The 26,675-nt window shown below is 51.9% G+C and overlaps 8 protein-coding genes across 8 annotated transcripts; 6 read left to right on the plus strand and 2 right to left on the minus strand.

The window, feature by feature from the left end:
* Nucleotides 1-335: 335 nt before the first annotated feature.
* JCM6883_006887 (uncharacterized protein) lies at nucleotides 336-7,047 on the plus strand (the record flags this gene model as incomplete). Its single annotated transcript, XM_076629385.1, has 21 exons — nucleotides 336-600; nucleotides 664-1,026; nucleotides 1,095-1,795; nucleotides 1,865-2,310; nucleotides 2,374-2,611; nucleotides 2,677-3,111; nucleotides 3,186-3,304; nucleotides 3,364-3,486; nucleotides 3,545-3,881; nucleotides 3,949-3,987; nucleotides 4,055-4,234; nucleotides 4,296-5,105; nucleotides 5,172-5,376; nucleotides 5,453-5,580; nucleotides 5,640-5,708; nucleotides 5,766-6,005; nucleotides 6,070-6,208; nucleotides 6,275-6,405; nucleotides 6,468-6,632; nucleotides 6,699-6,833; nucleotides 6,898-7,047. The coding sequence occupies 21 exons, from the start codon at nucleotides 336-338 to the stop codon at nucleotides 7,045-7,047; spliced, it is 5,418 nt and encodes a 1,805-aa protein (XP_076490507.1).
* A 245-nt stretch (nucleotides 7,048-7,292) lies between these two features.
* On the minus strand, nucleotides 7,293-7,679 carry JCM6883_006888 (uncharacterized protein; the record flags this gene model as incomplete). Its single annotated transcript, XM_076629386.1, has 1 exon — nucleotides 7,293-7,679. The coding sequence occupies one exon, from the start codon at nucleotides 7,677-7,679 to the stop codon at nucleotides 7,293-7,295; it is 387 nt and encodes a 128-aa protein (XP_076490508.1).
* A 322-nt stretch (nucleotides 7,680-8,001) lies between these two features.
* JCM6883_006889 (uncharacterized protein) lies at nucleotides 8,002-11,107 on the plus strand (the record flags this gene model as incomplete). Its single annotated transcript, XM_076629387.1, has 6 exons — nucleotides 8,002-8,020; nucleotides 8,163-8,177; nucleotides 8,239-8,721; nucleotides 8,794-9,452; nucleotides 9,954-10,392; nucleotides 10,455-11,107. The coding sequence occupies 6 exons, from the start codon at nucleotides 8,002-8,004 to the stop codon at nucleotides 11,105-11,107; spliced, it is 2,268 nt and encodes a 755-aa protein (XP_076490509.1).
* Nucleotides 11,108-11,445: 338 nt separating this feature from the next.
* On the plus strand, nucleotides 11,446-14,063 carry JCM6883_006890 (uncharacterized protein; the record flags this gene model as incomplete). The annotated part of the gene is made up of 9 exons (XM_076629388.1): nucleotides 11,446-11,726; nucleotides 11,782-12,055; nucleotides 12,126-12,458; nucleotides 12,526-13,191; nucleotides 13,256-13,533; nucleotides 13,598-13,683; nucleotides 13,740-13,814; nucleotides 13,877-13,979; nucleotides 14,042-14,063. 9 exons carry the CDS (start codon nucleotides 11,446-11,448, stop codon nucleotides 14,061-14,063), a joined length of 2,118 nt encoding a protein of 705 aa, XP_076490510.1.
* A 228-nt stretch (nucleotides 14,064-14,291) lies between these two features.
* JCM6883_006891 (uncharacterized protein) lies at nucleotides 14,292-18,102 on the plus strand (the record flags this gene model as incomplete). The annotated part of the gene is made up of 3 exons (XM_076629389.1): nucleotides 14,292-14,692; nucleotides 14,747-14,852; nucleotides 14,911-18,102. The coding sequence occupies 3 exons, from the start codon at nucleotides 14,292-14,294 to the stop codon at nucleotides 18,100-18,102; spliced, it is 3,699 nt and encodes a 1,232-aa protein (XP_076490511.1).
* A 696-nt stretch (nucleotides 18,103-18,798) lies between these two features.
* On the plus strand, nucleotides 18,799-21,624 carry JCM6883_006892 (uncharacterized protein; the record flags this gene model as incomplete). Its single annotated transcript, XM_076629390.1, has 2 exons — nucleotides 18,799-19,451; nucleotides 19,515-21,624. The coding sequence occupies 2 exons, from the start codon at nucleotides 18,799-18,801 to the stop codon at nucleotides 21,622-21,624; spliced, it is 2,763 nt and encodes a 920-aa protein (XP_076490512.1).
* A 453-nt stretch (nucleotides 21,625-22,077) lies between these two features.
* On the minus strand, nucleotides 22,078-24,047 carry JCM6883_006893 (uncharacterized protein; the record flags this gene model as incomplete). The annotated part of the gene is made up of 11 exons (XM_076629391.1): nucleotides 22,078-22,140; nucleotides 22,203-22,385; nucleotides 22,457-22,557; nucleotides 22,627-22,741; nucleotides 22,800-22,856; nucleotides 22,918-23,011; nucleotides 23,076-23,135; nucleotides 23,199-23,277; nucleotides 23,339-23,452; nucleotides 23,517-23,764; nucleotides 23,836-24,047. 11 exons carry the CDS (start codon nucleotides 24,045-24,047, stop codon nucleotides 22,078-22,080), a joined length of 1,326 nt encoding a protein of 441 aa, XP_076490513.1.
* An 88-nt stretch (nucleotides 24,048-24,135) lies between these two features.
* JCM6883_006894 (uncharacterized protein) lies at nucleotides 24,136-26,582 on the plus strand (the record flags this gene model as incomplete). Its single annotated transcript, XM_076629392.1, has 7 exons — nucleotides 24,136-24,218; nucleotides 25,126-25,159; nucleotides 25,226-25,535; nucleotides 25,616-25,636; nucleotides 25,727-25,818; nucleotides 25,887-26,469; nucleotides 26,533-26,582. 7 exons carry the CDS (start codon nucleotides 24,136-24,138, stop codon nucleotides 26,580-26,582), a joined length of 1,173 nt encoding a protein of 390 aa, XP_076490514.1.
* Nucleotides 26,583-26,675: the final 93 nt, after the last annotated feature.

Raw genomic sequence — 26,675 nt, forward strand, 5'->3', positions numbered from 1 at the left:
TCTTTTCGGATCTTATTCCCCTGCAACCACTATCCCTCTCCTATACTCCTATCTTACTAGCTAATCAATATCGTATACCCCGAGCTGCGCTCCCCTCCTTTGAACCTTGATTCTCCGCCGTCGTGCAACTTTCGTTTTTTTTTGTTCTAGTCTCAACCATGTTTGGTTTCGGCTCCTCCTGGGTTCTCGCAGCGTCACTTCGGCTCTCGTGAGTCTGCAGTTGCGACAGACACAGAAGATCGAGCACCGGTCCCTTTCTTCCGGGATTTCGCTCGAACCTCTTCCTCGAGCGTCACCCTCCGAATGTCACTCTCGCTTTTCATGCGCGACGACCTATGAGTGAACAACTCGTTCAAGTGTGCTTACCAGGTCCATCAGCTTCTGTCCACGCCACGTTCATCTCCCTCTCGTCTCCCGTCTCTGGTTTCATTGAACGATTACTCGTCGAAGACGGACCTCAAATCAGAAGATCGGTTTGCGGGAAAGGTTACTCGGTTCAAGGGAATGCAGATCTAGATCAATGGAGGGTTCAGAGGGTACTCAAGCCAGGATCGAACAGGGATTGGAGTGATCAAGAGTTGGATCAGTTGAACGATCAAGGTCAGCACACACACCCCTCCCTGTCTTGCTATCAGGGAGTAGATGCTGATGGATAGCTTATAGGCTTACTCTCACCCGAAGTGACTCTCGAACAAGCACTCGAAATCGATTCTTCTCAATTTCGCTCAACTTCTCCTCGTCCCGATCAACCTCAACGACAATTCTCCGATTTCGTCCTGACGCAACACCTCCAGACTCCTTCGCTCCGTCTCTGCTTCGTCCCGGACTCGGTTCAAGTCGAATTTCAGCACATTCCAGGGTTCAAAGAGGGTTGGAAATGGGAAAACTTGTTCCTTACGGCAGACATGACGGCGGCTGAGACGGTAGAAACGATCATTGAGGAGCTCGGTGTCAGAAAGGTGGTAGTACAGGGTCACAAGACGGCGAGGGTCGAATACGTCGTGCAAGTAATCGATTCGGAACAAGGTGAGCTTACTTTGCGTCGTTTCTTTCTGTCCGCGACGACTGATTGAGCTTCTTGCGATTCCTCACAGTCGCTCAAACATTACCTGCTCCGACTCGTGTCCTTCCCTATCTATCAAAGCTGTTCCCCGACTCGTCAAGCTTCTCGATCCGATTCACCGTTTCCCCGACTTGGTTGAAGAAAGCTGGAACCGTCGCTTACGCTATCACTGGAGCTCACGCCTCGACACATACAACATCTTCGAGTGATTCGCCGAACCCGTCTTCGAAGGCTCGAATCGCGACTCGAGACGGCGGAGGAGGATGGCGAAGTAGTTTATTCGGATGGGGATCAGAGCAGGCTTCGGAACCGAAAGAGGGAGAACTGGGTGGAAGCAATGACAAGGAAGAAAACGGCGAAGAGGACGAGGAAGAAGAGGGAGGGGATACGATCAAAGGAGAGAAAGCCTCGACGGGTGTTCCTCCTTCGACTTCGAGCTCGAGTCTCGCAGCTCGATCCTCGACACAAAGTCGCACTCGACTATCAGCTCTTTTCACTGATTGGATCGCTCCGGAAGCTACTCCCGCCTCCACGACATCTTCGCCGACGAAACCGAGAATCGTGGGAGGTCCGAGACCGATGTCGGTCGACCTGAGCAAACGGTTCTCGTCTTTGACCCCGGGAGATCGATCTTCCATGCTCGGTATGCGGGAGAGTCTCAGTGAGGAGGAAGAAGGAGAAGAAGAAGGAGATAGCATCGCAGACCTCGAGACTGAATTGGAAGCTTTGATGGCAAGTCACTTCTGTCCCTCCGTTCCCTCCAGATACAGGGGCTTATCACTGACCAATTCTGTCCATCAGAATGATCTCGGAATGAAAGAAGCCCAGAAAGGAGCGATGCGACAACTTTCTGAAGATCGAAAACGATTCCTCATTCTCCAACATCGTCAAACTCAACCTCGAGCTTCAACGACTGAACCTGTCGCCGACGAAGGGATCTTATCGAACGTCAAACGCTTCTCGCTCGCGACTGTCGGATGGGGAGGAGCTGCAATCCCGAACGACCCAGTTTCGACTCGACCTGCGACGACTTTCGGTACTCCCTCGATCAGCTCACAATCGACAACTGCAGCTTCATCTCGACCCGAATCTCCTACATCGTCCTCACTCCAGACTCAACCTACAGGTTCTTCGTCGTCTTGGAGTTCCTGGTGGTCGACAGCTTCAACCGCAACTGGAACTGGACAGAATGGGGTAGAGCAAGCGAAAGATTCTCCTCTGTTCTACGTCGATCAGATGAGCTCTGTGTGAGTCTTCCTCTGCGGTCTGCACGAGCCTTGTTGACTTAATATCTTCTCGCTACCTTGCAGTAAAATCTCACAAAGAAGTTTGGTGAAGCATTTGATCGCCCTCCGAGTCCGATTGTCGACTTCGAAGCTCTCCTGGACGCAAGAGTTCCTCGGTATCGCGAAAGGCCTCGAAGCCCTAGAGTCGCTGCTCGGCAAGATCGCGCTCAAAAAGATCAACAAGGGAGAATCGCCGACCGAGGAGGACAGAGCGGTACAGTCGGAGATACTCAAATGCCTTCGAGTCCTGCTGAACACCGATGTGAGTCTTCCCGAGGAGATTCTTCGACTTTCCTAATGCTGACGGAACTCGCGCGGTTGTCACAGATTGGTTTCGCTCAAGTCGTTACTCGTTCAAGCTTGATCACCTACATCACCTACACTCTCTACACGACCTCGAACAAACTGCGAGCTCTTGTCGCCGATGTTCTCGCCGCTCTCTGCGTTCTCTCGGTCGACGAGGGACACCGAGCAGTACTGTCTGCGTTCTCCGACGCTCGAATCGCTTACAACGAAAACTTTCGATTCGAGTTCTTGGCCGACAGTATTCGCCTCAAAGAGCATCAGGACGACTCGGAGTCCGATGCTGGAGGAGATGAGGGAGACTTTCAGGATGGGGAAGGAGACGAAGCGAGTTTGTGGGAGTACAGAACGGCTGCGATGTCGCTCGTCAACTCGATCGCGAACAGTCCGAACGACCTCGAACAGAGAATGATGATGAGGGAGGAATTCGCTCGTAGAGGTCTCAACGAAGCTATGGCGGTGAGTCACTTCTCTGATGTCTTTTTTCGCGCGAAACCTTCGTGTTGACTTTTCTGGTTTTGGTCTAACGCCAGGGTCTACGCTACGTCAATCCACCCGAGTACTTTCTCACTCAACTCACGGTCTACACCGAGGAAAGACAAGAGGACCAGGAAGAGCTTCACGAGAGGACTGTCGGTCAATCTCGAAACAGGTACGAGTCTCGTCGCTTTCTACCTCGTTACCGATATGAGTCCTAACAAGATCCTGCAGTGACTCGGAGGTACCTCTCTCGGATCTGATTCGACTCGCTCATGAGCACGAGGAGCTGTATCCGAAACTCGTCGACACCGTCAAAAAGTACATCAAGGTGTTTGAGCGCAAGGATGTCGACGAGTGAGTTATCGGTAATCACGCCCTTTGTACTCAACGATTGACTCATCGCGTCTCGTAGGCAACTGCGAAACGACCTCATCACCGTTCTCGATAACTTTGTTGAACACGCCTCGCACCTCGAAGATTTCGATCAAGGTTGGCGAGTCTTCATGAAGCAGTACCTCTCGTCGGTTCAGCACATCGTAGGACAACAAGCGATCATTCGAGCTTCTCGCATCGCCGACACTGCAGCAGTTCCGACGAGCTTCATCGAGGAACTCGAGACTCTTCGAACGAAAGTCGACGAGCTCAGCGAAGAACGAACGACACTTCGAACCGAGCTCAACGAACAAATCGCCGAAGTAAACATCTTGCGGGCCCTACCAGTGGAGCGAACACTTGAAGTTGGTGAGACTGTGGGTCAACTCTCTGAAAACCCCCGTCGATTGACCTTTCCTAACAGTTTGTTCCGCTTTGTTCCAGTCACCGAAATCTCCCACGTTGAAAGCTGGCGACAAAGAGGTGATTCGGCTTCGCTCCGTGTACCTGTACTGTCACCGAGCTGACCGATGTCTTGTGGTTCATTCAGAACTTCTCCGGAGTCATCTCTCGCCTCGTACAAAAGGAGAAAGAAGTTATCGAACTACAAAACAAACTCGCGAGTATCGATCATTCTACGAAGGACGAGTCCGATGCGAAGAAAGACAGGTCAAATCAGAGCAAGAGATGGGAGCGTTTGTTGCAAGAAATCGGAACCTACAAAGTCAAGGTCGGTGTGCTCCATCTCGTCTCGTCGAGTCTCGCTATCTAGCTGATGCGCCGTATATCAGATCGCAACGTTCGAGAACGAGATTGACTCTCGCGACAAAGATTTCGAATACCTCAAGCGCACCCTCGAATCCGTCTATTCTCGCTTCCAAACGACGGTAGCGAACGCTGTGAACGGTCCTCCTCAGCTAGCTCGCCCAGTCTCTATCGTTCTAAACGATACTGAATCGGAATCATCGCCTCACACTCTCGAAGCTCTCGCACAAAGGGATGCCGAGATCGAAAGCCTCAAGAAACAGCTCACCGAAGCACAAGAGTCAATCAAGCGAATCCAACAGTCCCCACCGATCTTTGCTCGAAAAGCGCCGTTACCTCCGCCAGCAACTCCGATTTCTTCCTTAGTCCAGCAACCCTCTCCATCCGTTTCTCCTGTTCCACCTCCTCCTCCACCTCCTCCTCCTCCACCACCTGCTCCCCCTGCTCCGATACCCCCTCCGCCTCCTCCGCCCCCAATCGTTCGAGCAACAACTACCAACGCGAGTCTGCAATCGACAAAGTCGACGAGTTCGACTATTCCTGCCTCTTCTTCTCAGCCTCTATCTGCACCGAACGCGATTCCACCGCCACCGCCACCGCCACCGCCACCTGCACCCTTCGTGCGTCCCTTGAACAACGATCCTACGAAGGTTTCGAATACATCGAAAACAATCGTCTCACCCTCAGCCAACCCTTCTTCCCCATCCCTGTCCGGCCCATCAGCTCCTCCTCCTCCTCCTCCGCCGCCATCTATCCGTGTGCCCCTTCCTCCCGCGTTCAATGCGATTCCTCGACCTCTGAAACTCAAACCCAAGACTCCTCAGAAAAAGATGAAGGTGAGCTGTCCTCCCGTTCACTTTCGATTCCCCGAGACGAGCTCTGACCGTTCGGGAGTTCTCCAGCCGTTCTTCTGGACGAAACTACCTCCGTCGAGAGTTGGACAATCGATTTGGGCCGAAAGCGAGTCATCTCACCTCGACTTGACGGATCTTGAGAAAGAATTCGAAGTTGGAGCACCGATGATTCGCGTCGCTGCAGCTGATGAGAAGATTCGAAAGAAGAAGGAAGTAGCTACGTTGTTGGGTCACACCCGAGCTCAGAACGTCGGTGAGTCTCAGAATCGAACTCTCGAGCTTGAAGCATTTCGCTGATAGGTTCTCCCACTGTATTTCTCTACCTGCAGCGATCATGCTCGCACGCCTCAGACTGCCTCATACAGCTGTGCGGGACGCCATTCTCAAGGTCGACGACGATCGCTTGACGGTTGACAATCTCAAAGCTATCAAGCACTACTGCCCGACGCAAGATGAGGTGAGCCCCACCATTCTCATGTCGCTCTACAGCTTGAGCTGATAGGAAGAATCGCTCAGATCGAGGGTCTACGATCGTTCAAGGGTGAAATCTCTTCATTGACTTCAGCCGACCAATTCTTCAACGAGGTAAGTCTGTGCTATCCTTTCGCTCTGTCTCGCGATAATTGACGCTAGTATAAGTAGATCATGGTCTTCCCTCGCCTGAACGAGCGTCTTGCAGCGATGTTGTACCGACGACGACTCGAAATCGAGATGGAAGAACTCAAACCTGATCTCACCATGCTGAGGTCAGCTGCATCCGAGCTCAAGGAATCTCCGCGGTTCAAGAAGGTTCTTCAGACAGTTCTTGCGATTGGGAACACTCTTAATGCGTCAACGTTCCGAGGAGGAGCAACTGGTTTCTCGCTCGATTCGCTGTTGAAGGTTCGTCTTTCTTTTGACTCTGCTCCTCTTGATTCGCTGTAGCTAATGGAACTTCTCGTCGTAGCTGCGAGATACAAAGTCCGCGAGTGCTTCGCCCGCAACTCCGACCTTGCTACATTATCTCGCACGAGTTCTGCTTCGAAACGATCCTGCAGCTCTCGGTTTCCTAGAGGAGATCCCACATCTCGAAGCTGCTTCTCGCGGTGAGTGTCCTCTTCTCTCTCAGCCCTCAGGATGAGCCTGTGGCTGATGGAAGTCTGCTCCCTCAGTTTCGACAGCGACAGTCATGCAAACTGTGCAGTCCCTCGTCTCGGGAGCCTCACAAGTCGAAGGAGAAATCGAGGTGTTGAGGAACCTGAGCAGCTCGCCGCCAGGAGACCTGTTCGTCGAAGTCATGAAGGTGAGTCGTCTCGCTCTGATCCCTTTCATTCTCCCCTCGAGCTCAAACGTTGGTCTACTCAGAGATTCCTTCGACATGCCTCTCCCGCTATGTCGGCTCTCTCGAATGTTGGTACAACACTGTCCGAAGAGCTACAATCCGTCATCTTGTACTTCGGAGAAGATCCTCATCAGATGAAACCGGAAGAGCTCTTCGACCTCGTCTCGCAGTTCTCGTCGGCACTTCTCGTAAGTCGGTTTTCTCCCAATGCCGTGTCTTGGCCTCGACTCACGGCTTCGAATTATGCTGCATAGCGTGCGACCAGCGAGGTGAAAGCTTTCGATGAGAAAGCGGCAGCGGTCAAAACCGCCCCAAACGAGAAGTCGTCTTCTGCTTTCGATGTTTCAACTGGACCTCCTCACACACCGCCTCCGAAGACGCCTACAAAGGTAAGTCCTCTAAGAACGCGGGGTCTATTTCTTCGACCCAAGCTCACTCACATTCTTGTGCTAGAACTCCTCCCTTACTCCCTCTCACCTCGGATCCGTCGAGCGCGGGCGCTTCGACTCGGCAATCAGAGAGCTACGGAACGGTACATCTCGTCGTCAACGTTCTACTGCAGATCGAGACCGACCTCTTTCTCGGATATTCTTGTCGTCGTAACATTTTTCTACGTTCTTTCTCTCTGTGTACTCGAGCCATTCTTTCTCTCTCTCTCTCTCTCTCTCAAAGGTGTCCGAGGGCGATGGAGCAGTTGACGAGAATGAATCTATTCTCGTCAAGCTTTCAATCGACAGGAGGGAAGGGGAAAACAAGAAACAGTTGCGAAGAAGTTAGGGACGACAACAGGAAGGAACAAAGACAGCGAAACAAGAATCGACAAAACACCTGACTTCCTCCTCGATCTCTCAGAACCCGATCGACTTCAACGCCTCGCTCATTCTCCTGTCCTCCTCGATCAACGCCTGCCTCTTCTTTTCCACCTCCTCATTCGACTCGACGTCCTCGCAATATAGATCCTCCTCTTTTCCGACCGCTTGGTGATACGAAGGAGGAGGGGAAGAGGGCGTTCCAAGAGGAATGAAAGTCGCTCCTTTACGTTGTTCGTATTCGACTTGAATCGTCTCCTTCTTTTGCTTCTTCGCTTGAGAGGGCTTTGATGAAGAGGAAGAGGTAGTGCGGAAGAAGGAACGGATTCGAGAAGATGAGGGAAGAGGAAGGACGAATTGACTCGCTTGAGACGGGTGGGCGAAGTGAAGGGGACCCACGGGAGACGCGAAGGGAAAAGAGTTCATGATGTGGAGAATGTGAGGATGAGAAGGATTGAAGTGCGGTGGACTAAGGTGGGAAGGGTGGGTGGGGAAGAAAGAGAAGAGGCAGAAGTTTCGCTTCTTCTGCTCTCTTCTGTTGCTGTCCATTGTTCAGTGCTGGATGAGGACGAGGAAGGTGAAGTCGGATGAGGATGAGACGAGTGAAGAGGGGATCGAGCGAGTGCGGGGTGAGATAGGAGAAGAAACGATCCGTGCACGAACGACGAGAAAAAAAGGCGGCACCAACTTTGGTGGGTCTTGTCTTTCTCTTCTTTCTTCCTCTTCTTCTTCTGTCGCAGCGAGATCCATGGAGTCTACCGACGAAGGTGAGTCAGACCAGCTGCTTTTCCCGCGTGTTGCTGTCCCAGTGCTTGGAGGAGGTACTGACATCCAACTCGGTTTCCTCTTCCCCTCTCTCCCCGATAGGGCTGAGTCGCTTGACGCTGAACGGCTCTACGAATGAGACAGTTGCTATTTCAACTTGTGAGTAGCGTACTTCTTCTGGAGGAGACGTGACCAGTTCTGATCCAATCGCTCGATACAGCAAACTCGACTACGACGACACTCGACTCTCCCGCGTCGGTCAACATTCTCTCCCTTCCTCCCGAGCTGATCTTGGAAATCTTCGAACGAGCCGTCCTGAACCCTCGCTTCTATCACTATCGCCATGACGAATACGAACAACGACTCCGCACGCTTTCGGCTCTCGCCCTCGTTCACTCTTCCTGGACTCAAGCCGCGCAAAAGTTTCTCATCGAGGTCATGCTCTTTCAATGGGATTGGCACGATAACGCCTCGCACGTATGGTTCGAGGAACAAAAGAGACGGGCGATTGAACGAGCGGAAGGGCTAGCATCGGTGCCAACCGCCAAAACGAGATGGCTGTCAATCACAGAGATGAAAGTGAAGCGGGTTTTGGAATTCATCGATTCGGAACGACGGCGTCAGGTTCAATATCTCACACTCGCTGGGGAGAGCCCGCGCTCGCCGGAGGAGTTCTCTGTTAAATTCCTCGCCCAATTCACCCGTGAGCCCTCCTTCCGATGTGACACACGTCGGAATCGTCAACGTTGACGCACCTTGTACTGGTATTGCGCAGATATCGAAGCTCTCAAGCTGTATAACGTCAGCCTGGTGGTTTGGCCGATTGAGCCTTTGCTCTCGTTCGTACATCTCCGTCGACTCGTTCTCGGCCACGTCGTCTGGCTTTGGGACCTCGCATTGTGCCGGACAGTCTTCTCTCCCGCTTGTATGCCGAACCTTACTCTTCTCGCCCTCGACGGAATTTTCCCTGACAACCACAACTTGGAGACCTTGTTCGAAACGGAGGACATTTTTCATTTCCTCCTCCCGCAACTTACGTCGCTCGCCATTTCCGAATCCGAATATGACAGCTCTCCTACTACTCTTCCCGCATTACTTTACACTCCTCGGAAACTTTCGCGTCTCTGGATCTCGGTTGGAGACAGCGGTTGGGTCGGACAGGACGCCATCAACGCCTTAAACGCTACGAACGCCTTTTCGGACGACAGAGCAGGACTCCTCGAGCTGGATTCGTTACACATTGCAGCATCAGAAGAGGACGGAGAACCGAAGTTGGCGTCAAGGCTGAAGGCGATCGCGAAAGGGCAAGAGAAGGGATTGAAGGTGGAAAGGATCATTGTATACGGCTCGGAGGAGACACGAAGAGACCTCGAGGGTTGTCCCGACGTTCACGAAATGCAGAATATCGAATGGAGATTGGGAGAATCACTTTGGGTTGACTACAATGACGATAGACGATACTTTTCCCATTTCTGGAGTCATTGCTATCCCATTTCCTCCCCAATGTGCCGAGATCACCGCCGGAGAGAAGAGTCGACGGAACGAGGACATCGGAAGAAAGGAACTGAGCGAGCGAACGAGGGCTTTTGAGCGATCCGAGCGCAAAAGACCGAGAGAGGAAGCGACTTTCGTGCTCTTCGTTCCTTCTGCCGCCCACTCTCAGCGAGACCTCGACGGACAAGGTGAGCAAGCTCGTACCCGAAGGTATGGCGATCTGCTCTCATGCATCACTCGACGCGTCAAGCACGATCGCGCTCAATCTGCTTTGCTTTCTCTCATCCTTCCTCAGTATCACCCGACTCCTCCACGCTCGACGCTCGACTCTGTCCGAACGAGAACCTCGATCCCTGCATCGTTGTGTGAGTCAACCAAAGTCTCTGATCCGCGGTTGACACATCTTGACGCTCTTCCTCCGCTTCTGATCAACGATGACAGAACTCGAGATCGACCTTGACGATGGTCAACATCCTCTCATTCCCTCCCGAGCTGACCCTCAAGATCTTCGACAAAGCCGTCGCGAAACCGCCTTTCCCGGAGGAGAGCAGCGAATATCAAGACCGACTCGATACTTTATCGGCTCTCGCTTTAGTACATCCTTCGTGGACTGGAGCGGCGCAAGAGCTCCTAAACGAGGTGGTCCAGATCGGAGGACCCGGATGGCGCGACATCAGAAAAGAAGCGGAAAGATTCGGTATCGAGACGTTGTCACACGGAAAAACGAAATGGCTATCAATCATAGGGCACGTAGATCTTGTGCTGGATATCACGGGATACGAGAGGTGGAGTGAGGTCCGATATCTGTTCATCGATCGGTGCAACTTGCGCTCTCCCGCCTCCTTTGGTTTGGATTTTCGACTTTGCGCTTCGTTCCCACGTGAGTCTCTTCACTCATCTTTCGAGCTGGCGAATTCGGAGACGCTGATTGATCGAACGCAGGTGTGGAGACTCTCAAGCTCGAATCGAAGTATTTCACCGTCCAGAACTTTGAGCCCGGACTTTCGTTTATTCATCTCCGTCGACTCGTCCTCGGGAGCTACACGGAGTTCAACATGTATGGAGACGTCTCGACATGCCAGATCGCCTTCTCACCCGCCTCTATGCCAAACCTCACCCATCTCTCCGTCGCTGGGGCTCACGACCACGGCCTTCGGATCATCCAGGACATTTTCATTCTCCTCCTTCCGCAAATCACCACTCTCGCCCTACTCGATATCAGTAGTCTCGTCCTTCCTTCCTCAGACATTCTTCGGAACCTCTCGCATCTTTCGCTCACCATCTCAGACGGCGAACCGGGACTCCTTTCAAGTTTGATCTCGGGTATCAATGGAGGTCTCAAACTCGAATCGTTGCACCTAGGTTATTTGAAGGGATTGGGAGACATGGGACCCGAGATGAGGTCGCTACTGGCGGCGATTGCAAAAGAGAAAGAGGAGGAACGCCGAATTTCGAGAATCGTCTTGTATGGATCGGAAGAGGCAAGAAGAAAAGCCAAAAAGGGTCCTGAACGCTTGGAGGCGGAGACTATAGAATGGAGAGTTGGAGTATCGCCCCCGTTCGAGGACTTTGACCCGGTAGATGATCGATTCTGAGTGTCAATGCTCGCTTTCTATGTGTTTGATTTTACTTTATCGTGGTGTATATCGACCTCTCCTTTTTGTCACATTTCATTGTTGAAGCTTGCCCCCAAGTCAGGGGTGTAAGAGGGCCTTGAGACGTTCGAGCTCCTGAGGGAAGTTGCTTGCGAAACTTGAGAGTTTTCCATCGCGCTCGGGCGTTTCGCTCTGATTTTTCGGTCGGTCGGCGCGCGAATGTACCAAGAGAGTCTCTGTAGCAACAAAGCGTTCACGTATGAGCAGCATTCGCCGGAGAGAGACTTGCCTCACCGATAATATATCCCCCTCTTTCTCTTCACAACCTTTCACCCAACATGTCCACTTCCGGCCGCCGAGACCGTGATAGAGACCGCTACGAAGACAGGGACCGACACCACCACTCGTCCTCGCGTCGAGATCGTTCCCGCTCTCCCGAAGACCGACATCGATCTTCATCTCGACGGGAAGACTCTGATCGGGACCGCAAACGCAGCAGGAGAGACGACGATAGACTTGACAGGGATAGGGACGATAAACGAAGCAGTAGAAGGGACAGGAGCCGGTCGAGAGAGCGTGACAAGGAGGAGAGATCTGGAAGGGACAAGGACAGGAAGAAGTGAGTTTCTCATCTTCTCACACGATGGACTGAGTGCTGAATCGCTTCTTAACAGGTCTAGTAAACCGAGGGAGACGTCCGAAGAGCGAGCGGCTCGGAAAGCAGCTCGTAAAGCAGAGAAAGCTGCCGATGCCGCTCTCTTGCTACCAGAAGAAGCACGACAAGCAGCAGCCGAAGTGTCTTTCTATTCAGCTCAGGATAACCCGTTCGGAGATGCGAATTTGGGAGACAAGTTCGTGTGGGGCAAGAAACGAGAAAAGGAGAGAAAGATGGGCTTGACCCAAGAAGAAGCAGCTAGGAGAGACAGGGAACGTCAGATCGAGAGTCAAGTGAGTATCCTGTCCTCCCTCGGAATGCTCTGTGCGAGTCTTGCTGACGAAGATTGTTCACTTTTCACAGCAAGAAATTGAACGACTCAACCAAAGACGAGCCCAACGTGAAGAGGAGTTCCAGTTACGAGAACAAGAATCAATGCGAGCAGCTCGAGATGCCGAATCCGCTCAGATGGCCGCTTGGATCGACCGTGAAGACGATTTCCACCTTGAACAATCGAAGAAACGAGCAGAGATTCGAGTTCGTGAACGACGAGCGAAACCTATCGACTTCCTCGCACTCAATCTCAAGTGGAGTGAACCCCCGCTGCAACCGGGAGATCAAGGGTACGACGAGGAAGAGGAAGATGATGGAATGGGACTCGAGGTTGATCTCGAAGAACCTTATTCAATCTTTGAAGTGAGTCCGACTCACGGCTCCCTAAGGCCCCGAGCCTCGACTGACATCTGTTCACCTCAAACGATAGCACCTCACGCTCGAAGATGCTGAAGAACTCCACGAAGACATCAAGATGTACCTCTCTCTCGAGAAAGTCGAGGCGCATCAAGAATTCTGGCGTTCTCTTCTCATCGTCTCTTCCTCTTCTCTCGAAGCTCTTCGTGAAGAACGTCAAATCGGTATCGTCGCCTACGCCGCCCAAACTCGAGCGAATCAAACTGTCAAATCCGAAATCACTCGACTCCTCTCCGGCAAATCTTTCGATCAACTCGTTCAGCTTCAATCGCAAGTCCAACGTAAACTATCGAGTGGAGAAGTCGTCGATGTCGATTATTGGGAATCGTTGTTGAAGGAATTGGTCGTGTGGAAAGCGAAAGCGAAATTGCGAGACATGCATGAAGTTGTTCTCAGTAATCGACTCGAACAATTACGCAAGAAACAGAGGGACGAGGCGATCAAATACGCGCAAGAGGTCAAGAGCGTTTTGCAGCAACCTGGCGAAGAGGAGGAGGAGGAACCGGAAGAAGAGGTCGAAGAGGAAGAGATGGAACTCGAAGACGACGACGAGTTCAAGGTACCCGAGATCGTTGCCCAAGAATGGTCAGACGAATGGGAACCCCCAGCTCTTAAGAGTATCCCGGAAACTTACAAGATGTGTCAAGTTCTCGAAGCTTCAGACGATCGTCAAAAACTTGTAAGTTCTCAACCTTTCACTCTCTTACGTTTTCGACTGATACGAAACTTGAATATCGATACAGTACGCAGCTCGTCGTGCTGTCGCTCAAGCTCGATTCGTCGCGAAACCTCGTGCCGGCCCTTCAACCGACGAAACTGGTTTCAAGAGCAAAGACGAAGAGATCTACCAAGCCGCGGTCGGACAAGGACTCGACGACGAGGAAGAACTGTTCAACTTGGAGATCCAAATGTCGAAACAAGCTTACACTTGGGAGGACAAGTATCGACCGAGGAAGCCGAGGTATTTCAACAAAGTCCACACTGGATACGAGTGGAACAAGTACAATCAAACCCATTACGAGTACGTCTTCACTTCGATATCTTCTCTAGCGTGTCCACTAAGCTCACCGTCTCGCGCGAAATAGCTCCGACAACCCTCCTCCGAAAGTCGTTCAAGGTTACAAGTTCAACATCTTTTACCCCGATCTTATCGACAAGACGAAAGCTCCTCGTGAGTCATCACCTCAAGTATCCATAGGCACCGAAACTGACCCGTCTCGTTCGCAGAATACCGCATCATCAAGAACAAAGAAAACCCCGACATTTGCACTCTCGTTTTCGAAGCTGGACCTCCTTACGAAAGTGAGTACCACCACTCGTTGCTCCTCTTCAGGCTGAGACTCACCCTTCGCCTTCGTTGACAGCTATCGCGTTCCAAATCGTCAACAAACAATGGGAACATTCTCACAAACGAGGATTCAGGTCGAGTTTCGACAGAGGAGTTTTACAACTTCATTTCAGTTTCAGGTATGTTCATCTTCTCGTCTCTCTCGTGACATTGCTCAGTGCTGATTGCTTGCTCTTGCCAGGCGTACCTTCTACCGCAAGTAAACGCCGAGGCAAAGGAGAACAAGTCTATGTGGGGAACACGTTTTCAAAGTCTGTTCGCTGCTGTGTACTCATGCCCGAATCATTCATTGCAAACCTCTGTCTCGAGTTCTGTGCGCTTGCCAAATGAAAGACGAGAGAAAAGATTGTTCGCGCGTCTCCTTTTTTCCGACTTCACACTCCTTACGACGATCGATTCAAACTGACCGCGGCTTCCAAGTTACCTCACCAATGTGGTCAGCCGTGGCCCGACTGGCTTCCCCAGCGCCTCGGAAACCTTCCACGAATTCGATCAAAGCCAATGAACCAACTTTCGCCCGACTGTACGAATCCCTACGGACTCTCCTCGGTAGTCCTGAAGCAGACAGGTCTGCAACGCTCGTACAAACCGCTCGACTACAACTAGGCCAACTCCTCGCGATTCTCAAAGTTGAAACGGCTTCAAAGGAAGATGGATTGTTGGGGCCGTGCATCGAGTACGCGTTACGGGAAGGGACCTTCAAGTCACTAGTAGATCTCGTGGAGAAGGATGAACCGGAAGGAGTCAGGTTGGAGCTGGTGGAATGGTTTAGTAGAGCGGTCGTCGAGTTGGATGAAGGCTTTCTCGCGCATACTGGAGTCAATAAACCTTTGTGAGTCTCTCTAGGTCTTCGTGTGATGTAATGGAAAGCTGACTGGTTCGGCAGAATCAAATTGCTGCGATGTTGCGTTGATGAGGAGGGAGGTTTGTCGAGAGAAGAGGAAACTTCGGTTGTGGAAACGATGTGTATAGTCTGCGAACGGATAAAGACAGTGAGTCTATTCTCTAAACTCTACTCAGAGCGAGTCAGCTGAGCGAATTGTTTCGCAGAGACCGGAATTACTCGCAATTTTCCTTCGACACCAACCTTCAACTCGTCGCAAAGACCTTTCCCCTTCGCTCGCCGCCAGTTCGACGAGCCGTCCTCCACCTTTCAGTCGATTGTCATCGACAGGAGATAGCGACGGTCAACCAACCTCGCCCACTCTCTCTCAATTCTCAACGAGCGACGTCTCAATGTCAAACGCATCTTCCTCGACCTCCCGTCGCCAACGTTCCGAACGAGATTTCCTCCTCTTGGCGTACCTCCTTCGATTCATTCATCGAGAAGGCGACGTAGGAGAGTTCGCTCGGAGAGGAATCCTCGCTCTTTGCGATGTCGCTCTCGGTTATCCAGATACCTATTCTCCCTCGTTCTCGACTTCTACTCTCCCTCGATCAACGTCGGAAGCGACCATCACGCCTTCATCTACCGACTATTCTGGGACGGACTCATCAACAAGGGAGGCCGTACTCGCTTTCGCAGAATACCTATTGGATTCCGATTTCGCGGAAGTTCTCGCTGCAGGGATTGGAGCGCTTTATGGACTTCTACCGACGAAACTCGTCGTCCGAGCGGCAACGATTGGAGGAGGACAATCGGGAGAAGTAGTCGATGGATTCGTCTCGAAAAGTGCGGGAGGAATGCAGTTAGGTGGAATGGGAGCTTTGGGCGAAGAAGAGGACGCAGAGGAACTCGAACGGAAGCGGGAAGAGGAGGAAGATAGGCTGAGATCGATGGGAGTGGGCCTTTCTGGGACGCAGGAAGTGCGAGAAGGATTAGACGGGTTCCTCAACTTGGTCGAATTTACTCAGGAGGTCCTCAAACGTTGCGCCCCTCCGCGGATACCGGACCAAGACACGGACGAGGAAGGGTCAGCGGTGGATGGATCGAACGAATCCCGACAAAGAGCACTCCTTCTTTCGGCTTTGACGGACTCGATCCTCACGGCACTTCGCGACCTCTTCCTCCAGTCTGTCCTCTATCCCTCAATTCTCGAATGTTCTGAAACGGACGGATCCGCCGTAGCAGTCATGAGCTATCTCGAAGCTCTACTCGAGGTCATCAACGAAGGAACGAAACTCGAAGGAGCCGTTCTCGGTTTCCTCCTCGGAGAAGACGAATCATCTCTCGACCGACCTTCCCTCGGTTCTTCCCCTCGTCCATCTCAATCTCAACAACAACCTCGGAGGCATAAACCTCGGAAATCGTCTGCACTTCTCCTCATCGAACAAGCTTCGACAGCGCATCGACCTTCGTCTTCGTCCTATTTCACCTCCTTCGGGAGATTCAGCTTACGAGATCTCCTCGTTTCCCATCTACACTCTTCGTCACAATCGACCGCTGCATCGGCTCTGAAGTTGTTGCAGACGATTCTTTCGAAACACGATCGATGGAGTCTCGCTTTGCTCGACGTTTCGCTCGATGAAGGCGCTACTAGCTTCCCTCTCGCTCTACGACAAACGGTGGAGCGCGAGGGTTTCCCTGTAGCAAAAGGTCTGCCGAAATCAAGAGAGGAGGAGAAGGACGATTCGTCGGACGAAGATTTCGTTTACCCAACAGCAGAGTCGTTAGCGACCCCTCCACTTCCTCATAAATTTCATACACCGTCGAAGCCGCAAGCGACTCCCAACAAGCCATACCGGTCAGAGTTCGGCAATATCTTACCGTCAACTCCTTCCGTCTCGCTCCATCTCGATCACCTCGACACTCTCCTCTCACTCGTCGGTTCGATCGACCCTACGTACCGAAACAGTAGATCAATGGGTGGAGGATCCGAGATGCTCAGTAGTGGGTTCGCCAATTACCTTCAAGACGCCGAAACGAGTCTTGCAGCCGATCGAGGATTTCGAAGAGGCGTTCTCGTAGACTCGACTTCCGACAATCACCCGGTCCCTTCCCATCATCGGAAACGGAGCACCCTGTTCGACTCGAAACCCTCACTCCGCGGGCAAGACTACGCGAAAGCGACGACGGGTTGGAGGCACAGAATGAAACCGAATGGAGAACTCGTCGCACTCTTACTCGAATCATTCTCGCATTTCTTCTCGCATTCTCCCGATGTCAATCTCGCTCTTACCTCTGTTATATCGACTGTCGCGACATACCCTTACCGCTCTCTCGAAGGTTGGCTTCTACCCGTCATTCGACAAAAGCAAGATTCAGACGAATTCGCGGAATACCTTCGGAACGGTCCTTCGAGAACGACACTGAGTGACGATGGCGACGACCGAAGTGTTGATTTCGAAGTGGAAGAGCGAAGTCGACAGCACTCTCTCTTGTCTCCGCTCCCTCGAACTCCTCAGCACTTCGACCCGTCGAACCCTCCACCTTCGGTTACTCGAGCAGCACTTGCTCAATCCGACTCTCTCTTATCGATCCTCGATGCCCTCGTCAAGTCCGTCGAACAGTACCGAGCCAAAATCCCGAAATTCGACACTTACCTCTCCGAACGACGTCAAGGTCTGTTCTTCGTCGAGAACCTCGCCGACGCTCTTCATCTCGACGACCTCGCGTCATCTCAAAGCTCCTTCTCCTCGATCGAACCGACCCCTACGATTCCCCTTCCTTCGACTCCCGTCGCAAAACCGAAACCGAGTGGTTTGGTATCGTTCTTCTCGCCTCGTCGACCTAGTCACAATCGATCTCCTTCGACTCCTCTCAACAAATCCTTCTCGAACCCTCAGCAGTCTGCAACTCCTCCGAGTTCTTCGAACCTACGTCGTTCAGCATCGAATGATTCGATTTCGAGCAATCTCCCCGTTCCGACTTCCAATCGAAGCTCGAAAACTGCTGGACCTGCTTCCCCCTTTGTCGCTCATTACCGTCAAACGGGATCAATCACCGTTCGACCTGTCATTGTCAGTACTCCCGGTTCGAAGCATCGTTCAACGATATTACCCGACGAGCTCGAGGAGGAGGAGGACGCTGAACCTAACGCTGATGGAGGTGCACCCGACTCGCCTAGTCGTCGATTATCACCTCTACCACCCATAACAAAGTCGAGCGACGCTTCTTCCTCGACATCCGATTCCCCTTCGACTTCTTTCTCGTTACCAGCGAAGAAACCTCGCGAAACTCCGACCGTCACCCTCTCGACGATCCTCGACAACGTGATCCTTCTCGAGGAGTTCACGAAAGAGTTGTCGGCAATCATTTTCGTCAGGAGGGAAGTTGGGATCGATTCGGTTCGATTCGTCTGAACGAAGCTCTGTTTTTTCTGTTTTCGTTTTCTCCTTAGATTATACCCTCTCGTCATCGTTTAGTTGCATTCTTCATACCATTGTTCCGCACTCTACAAAACTTGATTCGAAGACAAGGGGAGAATGAATCATCGACACCGCAGACAGGAGCTTGTTCTTTCTTCTCCATCTCGAGCACTTTCGACCGAGTCTACTTCGAACAGGAGCAGAGTACGAACGTACCTGTGCTCGATAGGACTCCCGCTCGAATCCCTCTCGCGCAAGGGAAAGAAACGGGAACGTGCCGATCGCTCTCGACTCTTCCATTCACCCAACCCGACTCGTACTCGTGAACGCAAACCTTGGCTGGATCCAGAGGATTGGTAGGACTGGACTAGGGAACGCTGGCTTATCGGGTGAGTCTATCGCTCGTGTTTGGTTATCTCATCAAAGTTTGATCGAACAATCGGTCATTCGCGTCGTGAAGAGGATGGGGACGCTTTTGAGCTGGACAAGGGGATTCGAAGTACTCTCAGACATAGATCTTAGGCAAGGGGGACCGGTCCAGTGAGAGTTGGAGTGACTTGGGTTCGAGTCGATTCGTGACGGTGATAATAGACGACTGAACGCGTTCTGACCTCTCCTTTGACCTTATTCGTGTATACAGACGCCTTCGGGATGAGCGCTGAGCGCGACAAGTTTCCGCCTTCGCCGCCGATGACGGATTCTTCGACGAAAAGTTCCTCACCATCTCTCCTCTCCGCCATCTCTGCCTCTGCCGAAACCCCTCCTCGTTCACCCGACACCGTTCGAAGCAACAACAGCAAATCTCCTCACTCTACCTCGCCTCTTCCTCCTCTCCCTCCAGAGGTTTTCCTCTCAATTCTTCGATTTCTCCCTCATCGAGATCAACTCCGAGCATGTCTCGTCTCTCAATCTTGGCGCAACTTCATCCTCAGCGAACCCGAATTCTGGTCAAGCATATCGGTCTCTCTCAACGGTAGCGACTTCGCGACCTTTCAAGATCTTCTCTTTCGTTCGGTTGGAAACGGGAACAAGAAGCGTGAAGGACCCAAGACACTCCGAATCTCGCACGACCTGTTAGTCAACAGACGTTCGAACAAGCTAGAGCACTTGGTACCCCTCGAAGTCGCAAAGAATCATCTCGATCAAGTTCTCGATTGCGTTGAACAAGCAGCGATGAGACTCGGACCCGGACCCGACTCGCGCTACCTCCAAGATCCAGTCACCGGAAGATACTCGACGTTGAGACATCTGTATTTCGATCTCAGGGTCCACCACGTCGATACCTTGGTTCTCATGGACAAATTCGCGAAACGAAATCGCGCAGTCCTCTTCAATCTCGAAACGTGAGTTGACCTCCTCATCGCTTCTCCCCCCTTGCTGCTCTGACTCACAGCGCTCTGTGATAGATTGTCGGTCCGCGCAAATGTCCCGGACGAACTCCTCACGGGCGAAATTCTCTTCCTCGCGCCGAACGTCCGATCTCTTTCCCTCCTGTTCGCCGCATCTCAAGCCTATCAGAGGCCGTTGGCTGCAAATTGGCATTGGCACCTACCCGACAATTCTCTCCCGAGACCGCTCCTCAACAATCTTGAAGAGCTCGAAATCCAGGGAGCGATCATCGACGGAATCCTTCTCCCCGAATCACTCCCTCGACTGAGAAAAATGTGGTTCCGAGGTGTCATCTGGCGTGGAAAAGGGATCTTTCGGCTTCTTCGACTCGCTCGACGCACTCTTCAAAATCTCAGGCTCGACGATCTCAGACTCGATGCGTTCCCAGGCGACGAATACGAAGATTGGTGCGAAAACGTCGATATCCGCGATCAAGCCCTTACCGACGGTCACCACTTTGCGCAAGATCGTGACGTTGACGAAGCCCTTCCGCCTTGTCCGATTCTCCTCCCGAAACTTCGAAATCTCCAGTTGACTGGTAGAACTCCAGCTCTCTTCGCCGATCTTCTCTACACCGTGGTCGAACACGACATGGTCGAACTTCCGACTCCGATGCTCGTCATGCCGAATCTCGTCAACGCTCACTTTGAAGAAATCGACGTCGATCCAGAAGTTCTCGGATATCACGATTTACCTCCTCTCCTTCACTTTGGTCGTCACGCGCCGAAAGTTGTATCCCTGACAATCTCGAGCTGTCAAGTTGAAGACGATTCGATCTTGGCGGGCCTTCGATCGATGGAGGGACGAATTACGACTCTCGATTTTTACGATTCGACAATCTCTGATCACCTCCTCTCGCGACTTCCCGAAGTCGTTCCTCTCCTCCGTTCGCTCGACGTACGATCCTGTGTCGATACGACGTGTCAAGGAGTCGCTCGGTTGGTCGAAGTGATCCGCTCACTCGATGACGAAGGACGATGTGGAGTCGAAAAAGTTTGGGTCGATAAACCGCCGGAGTATGGGGCGATTCAAGATTCAAAGGCGTATCACTGGCTGGACTTTATCGGAGTGTTGATGAGAGGAGATGACGACTTCGAAGGATCAGGACCGTCGTCGCCGAGAGAACGAAGGACTTGGATTCGGGAAGGGAAGAAGGATGTCATGGCCGACTTCAAAGAGCAATGGAGGCAGAAGGAACTCGCGTTGGCACAAGCAAAGGAGTATGCGCAGAAGATGGAGCTTTACAAGAGTCAAGCGGCGGGAGTAAACCCTTCGTCGTCGTCATCAGGAGGAGGAGGAGGAGGAGGCAGCAGTTCGCAACAATTCTCGATCGGTTCGCACAGTGTCGGCCCAGCTTTCGCTCCTCCCCCTCTCCATCAGAACCATCAACGCACTCACTCTGCCCCTCATCAACCGCAACAACACACTTTCGTCCTTCCGAAACCTCCTCCACCTCATCCCTCGGTTCAAAATGGTCAACATCCGACTTTCAAATATCACGTTCCGGAGACACTGGCGCCCGCGCCGTTCGGACCTCAGTCATTCCCGGCTTACGCCAACTCGAACGCTCCTACTCAAGTCCCGAACGGTCAAGCTCCAGTTCAATCTCAGGAATCGAAACTCGACCTAACTTCTCTCGATTCGATTCACGACTTATCTGAGCTCGATCCAGCCCTCCTACGAGAACAACAACTCGCGCTCGAACAGATCGAAAAGAGTCGTCAACATCAACAAATGGCTCGATCGGGATCAAGCGGAGGAGGAGGAGGAGCGATCGTTAGTCAGGACGAGGCTTATGCGGCAGCTCAACGCGAAAGTCAACGACAGATGCAACAAGCGAGTGAGGAGCAGCAGAGGCGGCAACAACAAGCTCATCAAAACGCGATCTACTCGATCGCTGGACTTCCGACAACGGTTCCTTCGACAGCCGATCCGAGAATGGCTGGACTCGAACATCTCAGGACGAGAGGAGGTGGATTCATCACCCCTGCCGACGACGAAATCGACGAGCTCGAACCGCTGGATGAAGATGGAGGAGGAACGGAAGTCGAAGACGACGACGATATTCTCCCTTACGAAGACGCCGTGGGCGACACAATTTCGATTCATCCCAACACCCTCAGATAGTCTTCAGACTTTTCTCTCTCTCTTTTCTCGCAAGGGCTGGATCCTTGCGTTCGATTTCAGTTGGTCTCTGCCGTTATTTTTCGATATGAGACTTCTTCCTTTCTTCCGCCTCTCCACACGAGTTCTCTTTCCTCCTGTTTCGTCTGTCGCTTTCGACTCCTCGCACTCTTGCAAACCTGTATTCGTCGTTCTCTTTCGTAATCTTTCGCAGCTCTTTTCCAATAAATGGTACATTTCTATTTCGTTATCGCGTCTTTTGAATGCTCGTTATAACGAGTATGAGTGTACATTGCGAGTGGTAAAAGTCTATGGGGAAGCTGCGAGATGCGAGAGAATTGCGAAGAATATGCGAAAAGTGGTGCGCGAGGGAGCGGAATCATTCATTCGAATCTGAAGGAAAATCGAGTCCAGCTCTCTCTTCTATGATATGAGTGTCTAGATGGGAGGGGTGAATTATCGAGGAGTAGCGAATCCGACTTGGTTGCTGTCGGAAGGATCGAAGACAGTGTAGACGTTCTAGCAGACGAGCTGGGTTCAGTATCGACTCTGTCTCGTGAAAACTTGGATGAAATACTCACCTTCAAGAACGAGCAACCGAGAATCCAGGTCGCATCTCCGAGTCCGATATCAACTCCAGCGACCGCTCCAACGCACAATCGAGAATGAGACGAAACTCGTCCCAAGTTCATATCGATCGGTCGAACTGCCCATTTTCGTCCATTGTCGAACGAGAACGAGAGTTTCGGGATGTTCGAGCAAGGCTACCGTTCGACGACGATATCAGTCATTGCGCTCACAATGCGGAAGCGAGACGAGAGAGGTGAAGGCTCACGAAAGTGTAGTATCCTTCAGCTTGATCCCATCGGCTCGCTCCAGGCACTTGCGACCAGAAACGATCGGCATCTCCAGGAGGTGCGATGATCAAAGTTGTACCTGACGAGGGGGCGGCACAATCAGTCAGACTAGAGTCACTCGAAAGGAATCGAAAGAGTGAGCACTGACCCGAATCAATGATGGTGTTGAGAGGCGTCGGGAAGACGTAGTTGTTGTCAAGGAAAGCGTCTCCCGTGATGTTGTAGTAAGCTTGTTTCCTAACAGGGTGCCATTCGATTCGACCCTGCGAGAGAAACGCTTGTTAGCTCGATCGTGACTGAGGTGAGTCGAGCGATACTCACGCTGAATTGATCAGGATTGGGTCCACCGAGGAAGAGCTCTGAAGGTCCGTCAGAGGTCTACACGCGATCGATTGTGAGTGACCAGTCGATACGGAAAAGTTATTGGAAGATAGCTCACCTTGGCGATTCGAAGACCGAAAGGTTTCGAGGTCGCATCGGATTGACGGCGAGGACGAATACTCGAGATCGAAGCGTATCCCATTCCCATGATTCTGTTCCGGCGTCAGGGGTATGAGCTACAATACAAACAGATGAGGGATCGAGCATGAAGCTTACCCGTCTTCTGGTTCCGAGGCAAAGTTGTCACTCATTTGGTCGACCGCAGAGAAGTAGGCGCTGTAGAGAAGCATGTCAGGCGAAGCTCGAAGACGACAGATGAACAGTAGAGGTATGACTCACTTGTCGTCGTAGAAATCTCCGATTTGCATCACGTCGGTGTAGATCGGTCCAGAGGTTGTACTGCCGTCTCCGTAGTAGACTGACGAGCGAACTTAATCAGTCACCGTCGGAGAAGACAGAGAGAGATAATGGAAACTCACTCGAGAAGCGACCATTCTTTTTCGACGAAGTTGTCGACAATCCCGAATCGAATTTGTTACCGGAACATCCGGTGCATTGAGGGTCGTTCGAAGGTACCCAGAAGTCAGAAGAGCCTGAAGCCGGCGAGTATGATCAGCCAAGAGAAAGGGGAGGCTGGCTTGAGAATAGGTTTCTTACCAGTATCGAAGAGAATTGTGAAATCTTGAGGTGGAGTACCTAGGCGAACTTCTCCAGCCCATAGCAGGTCGTTGTTGTAGTTGTAGAGTACTTCTGCTTGTCGTTTACGATATTGAGTGCCGGCGACGCCTTGACTCGATGCACCTCCGTTCGAAGAAGACGATGTCGCGTTGTTCGTTTCTTCTAGAATTCGACCGAGAGCCTCTCCAGTGTTACGTAGATAAGCTTCGATGGTCTTTTGATACTTACTGGAGACGAGATGAAAGTCCAGTGTGAGTGGGGTGGCTGGTCTGTGTGAGGGAAGGGAAGAGAGACTTACGCTCGGATAAAGGTGATTTGTCGTTTCATAGACTCGCTGTTGACGGTACCGTCCTCCTTGGTGATTGCGACACCTTGCTTACGCTGCATTAGAGGGACTGTGACTCCTCCAACTGATACAGTACTTGGTAGAGCTGAAGAAGTTGGCAAGACGGATAGAAGGACGAAGGTCGCGAACGACAGAAGCGCCGTGGGTTCGGCGTGGAAGAGCATAGGGGCGTCGAGTTGTGTTGATTGTCGGACTGTATAGAATGGTAGAAGATGGGAAAGAAGGATGAGAGCAGGATAGAAGAGAACTTGAATGAAATCGTGGGATTTCTTCGTCGCTCAAGACGAGGCAAGTCTGTTGGAGCAGATCCTTCCTGCCTGCCCGCTCAATTACCGGTCCGTCTTCCTTATATCATCGTCGTCACATAGTTGCCTGTTCCGATGGAAGAACATAGCCTCGGATTCGAAGAAGAGACGGCTGGAAAGGGAGAAACGGGAAAAAAAGTTTGGGTCAGTTGTAATCGAAACCGCACGTTTCCTTCTACGCACGCGAGAGCTCGACGTCAGCAGGAGGCTGTAGAAGGTTTGGAGCAACCACGCGTGCTTCGATCTCAGACCAGAGGCTTCGAGAAAGTTGGAGAACACTGGGAGAACGATTTGCCTTGAAGGGACGAGGAGTCGCTGCATGAAGTCTCCTGCAGAGTTGTTCTGCAGCAGATACGAGTTGATCCAGAGAGACTTCGGATGTCGTAGTGAATGGTAGAGAGGTGGAAAGAACTGCAATTTATTCATTGATCTTCTACCTTGTCCGACACCTCGCTAAGCCTGTTGCGGGACACTCCTACAGCGACTTGTACCCTTCTACGACCGCCGACTGAATCACTTTCGCTGCTCCGGCTGTTTCGTACCGCTCTATTCCGCTTCATCTGAACAAATCTCTCTCTCGTCCTACACGCCATGGAAAGCCTCTTGTGCAATACGTTGAAGTGCAGGAAGACTCTGAGCTTCGAGGTCAGCTCTTGCTCTTTCTTTGGTTCAAGCTGAGGTGTCAACTGGGTGGATCAAGGGGCGGTCATCTCTCGACCTCTGTCGGCTGGTGACTGCAGCCTGCACTGCATCTGGGAAGGTTGTCAGGTCACTTGGTTGAGCGAAGAGGCCATAGACGACATGAATCCGCGGGCGTCGTGCTCTGCAGTCAAGACTGATTTTCGTTTTTTCTCCCTTCTCCGTTCTACCTATAGAATGTGTAAGCCCTCTCTCGTCCGTCCTATACGCCCGTTAACTGACCTCACTCTCGACTCAGGGCGGTGGTCACGAGCTGTTCTCACATCTTCTGTGTGAGTATCCCTTCCGCTGTCTTCTGCCTCTTTGCCGGTGACTCACACCCATGAGAGTCCCACCAGGTCGACTGCGCGAACACGTTCCTCGGCTCTCCTCCGAAATGTCACATCTGTCACGCCAAACTCGAAGATAGCTACGATCTCGTACAAGCCGAACTTCAACCCGCCGATTTATGGAAATCTCTTATACTCGCTGGCCTACCTCCTCCCGTCATCATCGATATCGCTTCCCGTGCTCTCAGTTTTTGGAACTACCAGCAAGATCATGAAAAGATGTATCAAACCGTACTAGCGAATCATGCGGAAAAGAAAGTCGCTTTGCTCGAGAAGGAACTCTTCGAAGCCAAACGCAAGAACGAAGCTGACAAGGACTGTACGTTTCCGCTTCCCCTCACTCACTCCCGCGACCTCAAGTGATATCATTCACTGAAAGTGACCGAATCTGCTGTACAGATTGGAGAGGACAAGTTTCAAGTAAGCGCTTTCAGCATTTCGTCGCTCTTGCTGTCGCCACTCTACTCTCCACTCTTCGGTACGGTTCCATCAACGTTCTTTGTACGACAGACTTGGCAAAAGATCTTGAGATCGAAAAAAGGAAAACTCAGCAATTCAAGGAGCTCAATGCCTCGAACTCCAAAGCGTACTCGAAATTGAAGGTGAGCCCTTAGGCGACCTCTTCCTGCCGTCCGAGGGGTCTTCGAACTGACAGCTGCTCACTACACAGACGACGAACGAACAATTGCAACAACAAATTCTCCTCGGTACGAACCCGATGAGTAGCGCCGATGTTTACCACGATGCTCCTGCTCCTTCCCCTGCTACTCATGCGAGTCGTGTTCCCTTCGTTCCTTCCAACAACGTTTCTTCCCGTCCTCCCTCGCACGAACACGACAACTACCTTGGCGACTCCGCTTCTACTTGCTCCTTCTTCTCGAATGCTGATCAGCCTGGACAAGGAGGAGGAGGAGGTCATCGAGGCACTACGTCGAGGTCGAAAGAACGTCGTACGTCTTCAGACGAAGGAGATCCGCGTGCGATTCATTCGAGTCATCATTCCCGTTCGAAAGGACTTGATCCACACTCGGTCTCGACTGTAGCTCAAGGAGTTGGAGGCGTTTCGATTGCTGATCATCGTGTTGCGGGAGGAGGAGGAGGAGGAATAGGAGGAGAAACTCCAACGATTCAAACGATGTACGGACAAAGTCACGCTCGTCGACCTTCTTCGACTGCTACTTTCACCGGTCAACAAAGCTTCTTCCAACAACAATCTGTTCAAGTCCCTCGAGTTGGTGGAACCGTTAGCGCTGGTAAGCTTGCACTTTTCAAAATTAAAGCTCATACTTTGTTGCTAACGCTGCTTCCCTTTCAAGGTGCTTTCCGACCTGCAAACTTTGGTAGTGGTCGTGTTGGATCCAACTGACTCGTATACAGTGCCGCGTGGGCTAGTCCTCGCCTTTGTTCCCCTTCTATCGCTCGTCGTTGTAGTCTACCGTTGTTTTCTCTCGCAACTCAT

Source organism: Sporobolomyces salmoneus (assembly GCF_050403485.1).
Source record: "Sporobolomyces salmoneus JCM6883 DNA, S_salmoneus_JCM6883_v1_ctg5, whole genome shotgun sequence".
In the NCBI taxonomy this organism is placed as follows: domain Eukaryota; kingdom Fungi; phylum Basidiomycota; class Microbotryomycetes; order Sporidiobolales; family Sporidiobolaceae; genus Sporobolomyces; species Sporobolomyces salmoneus.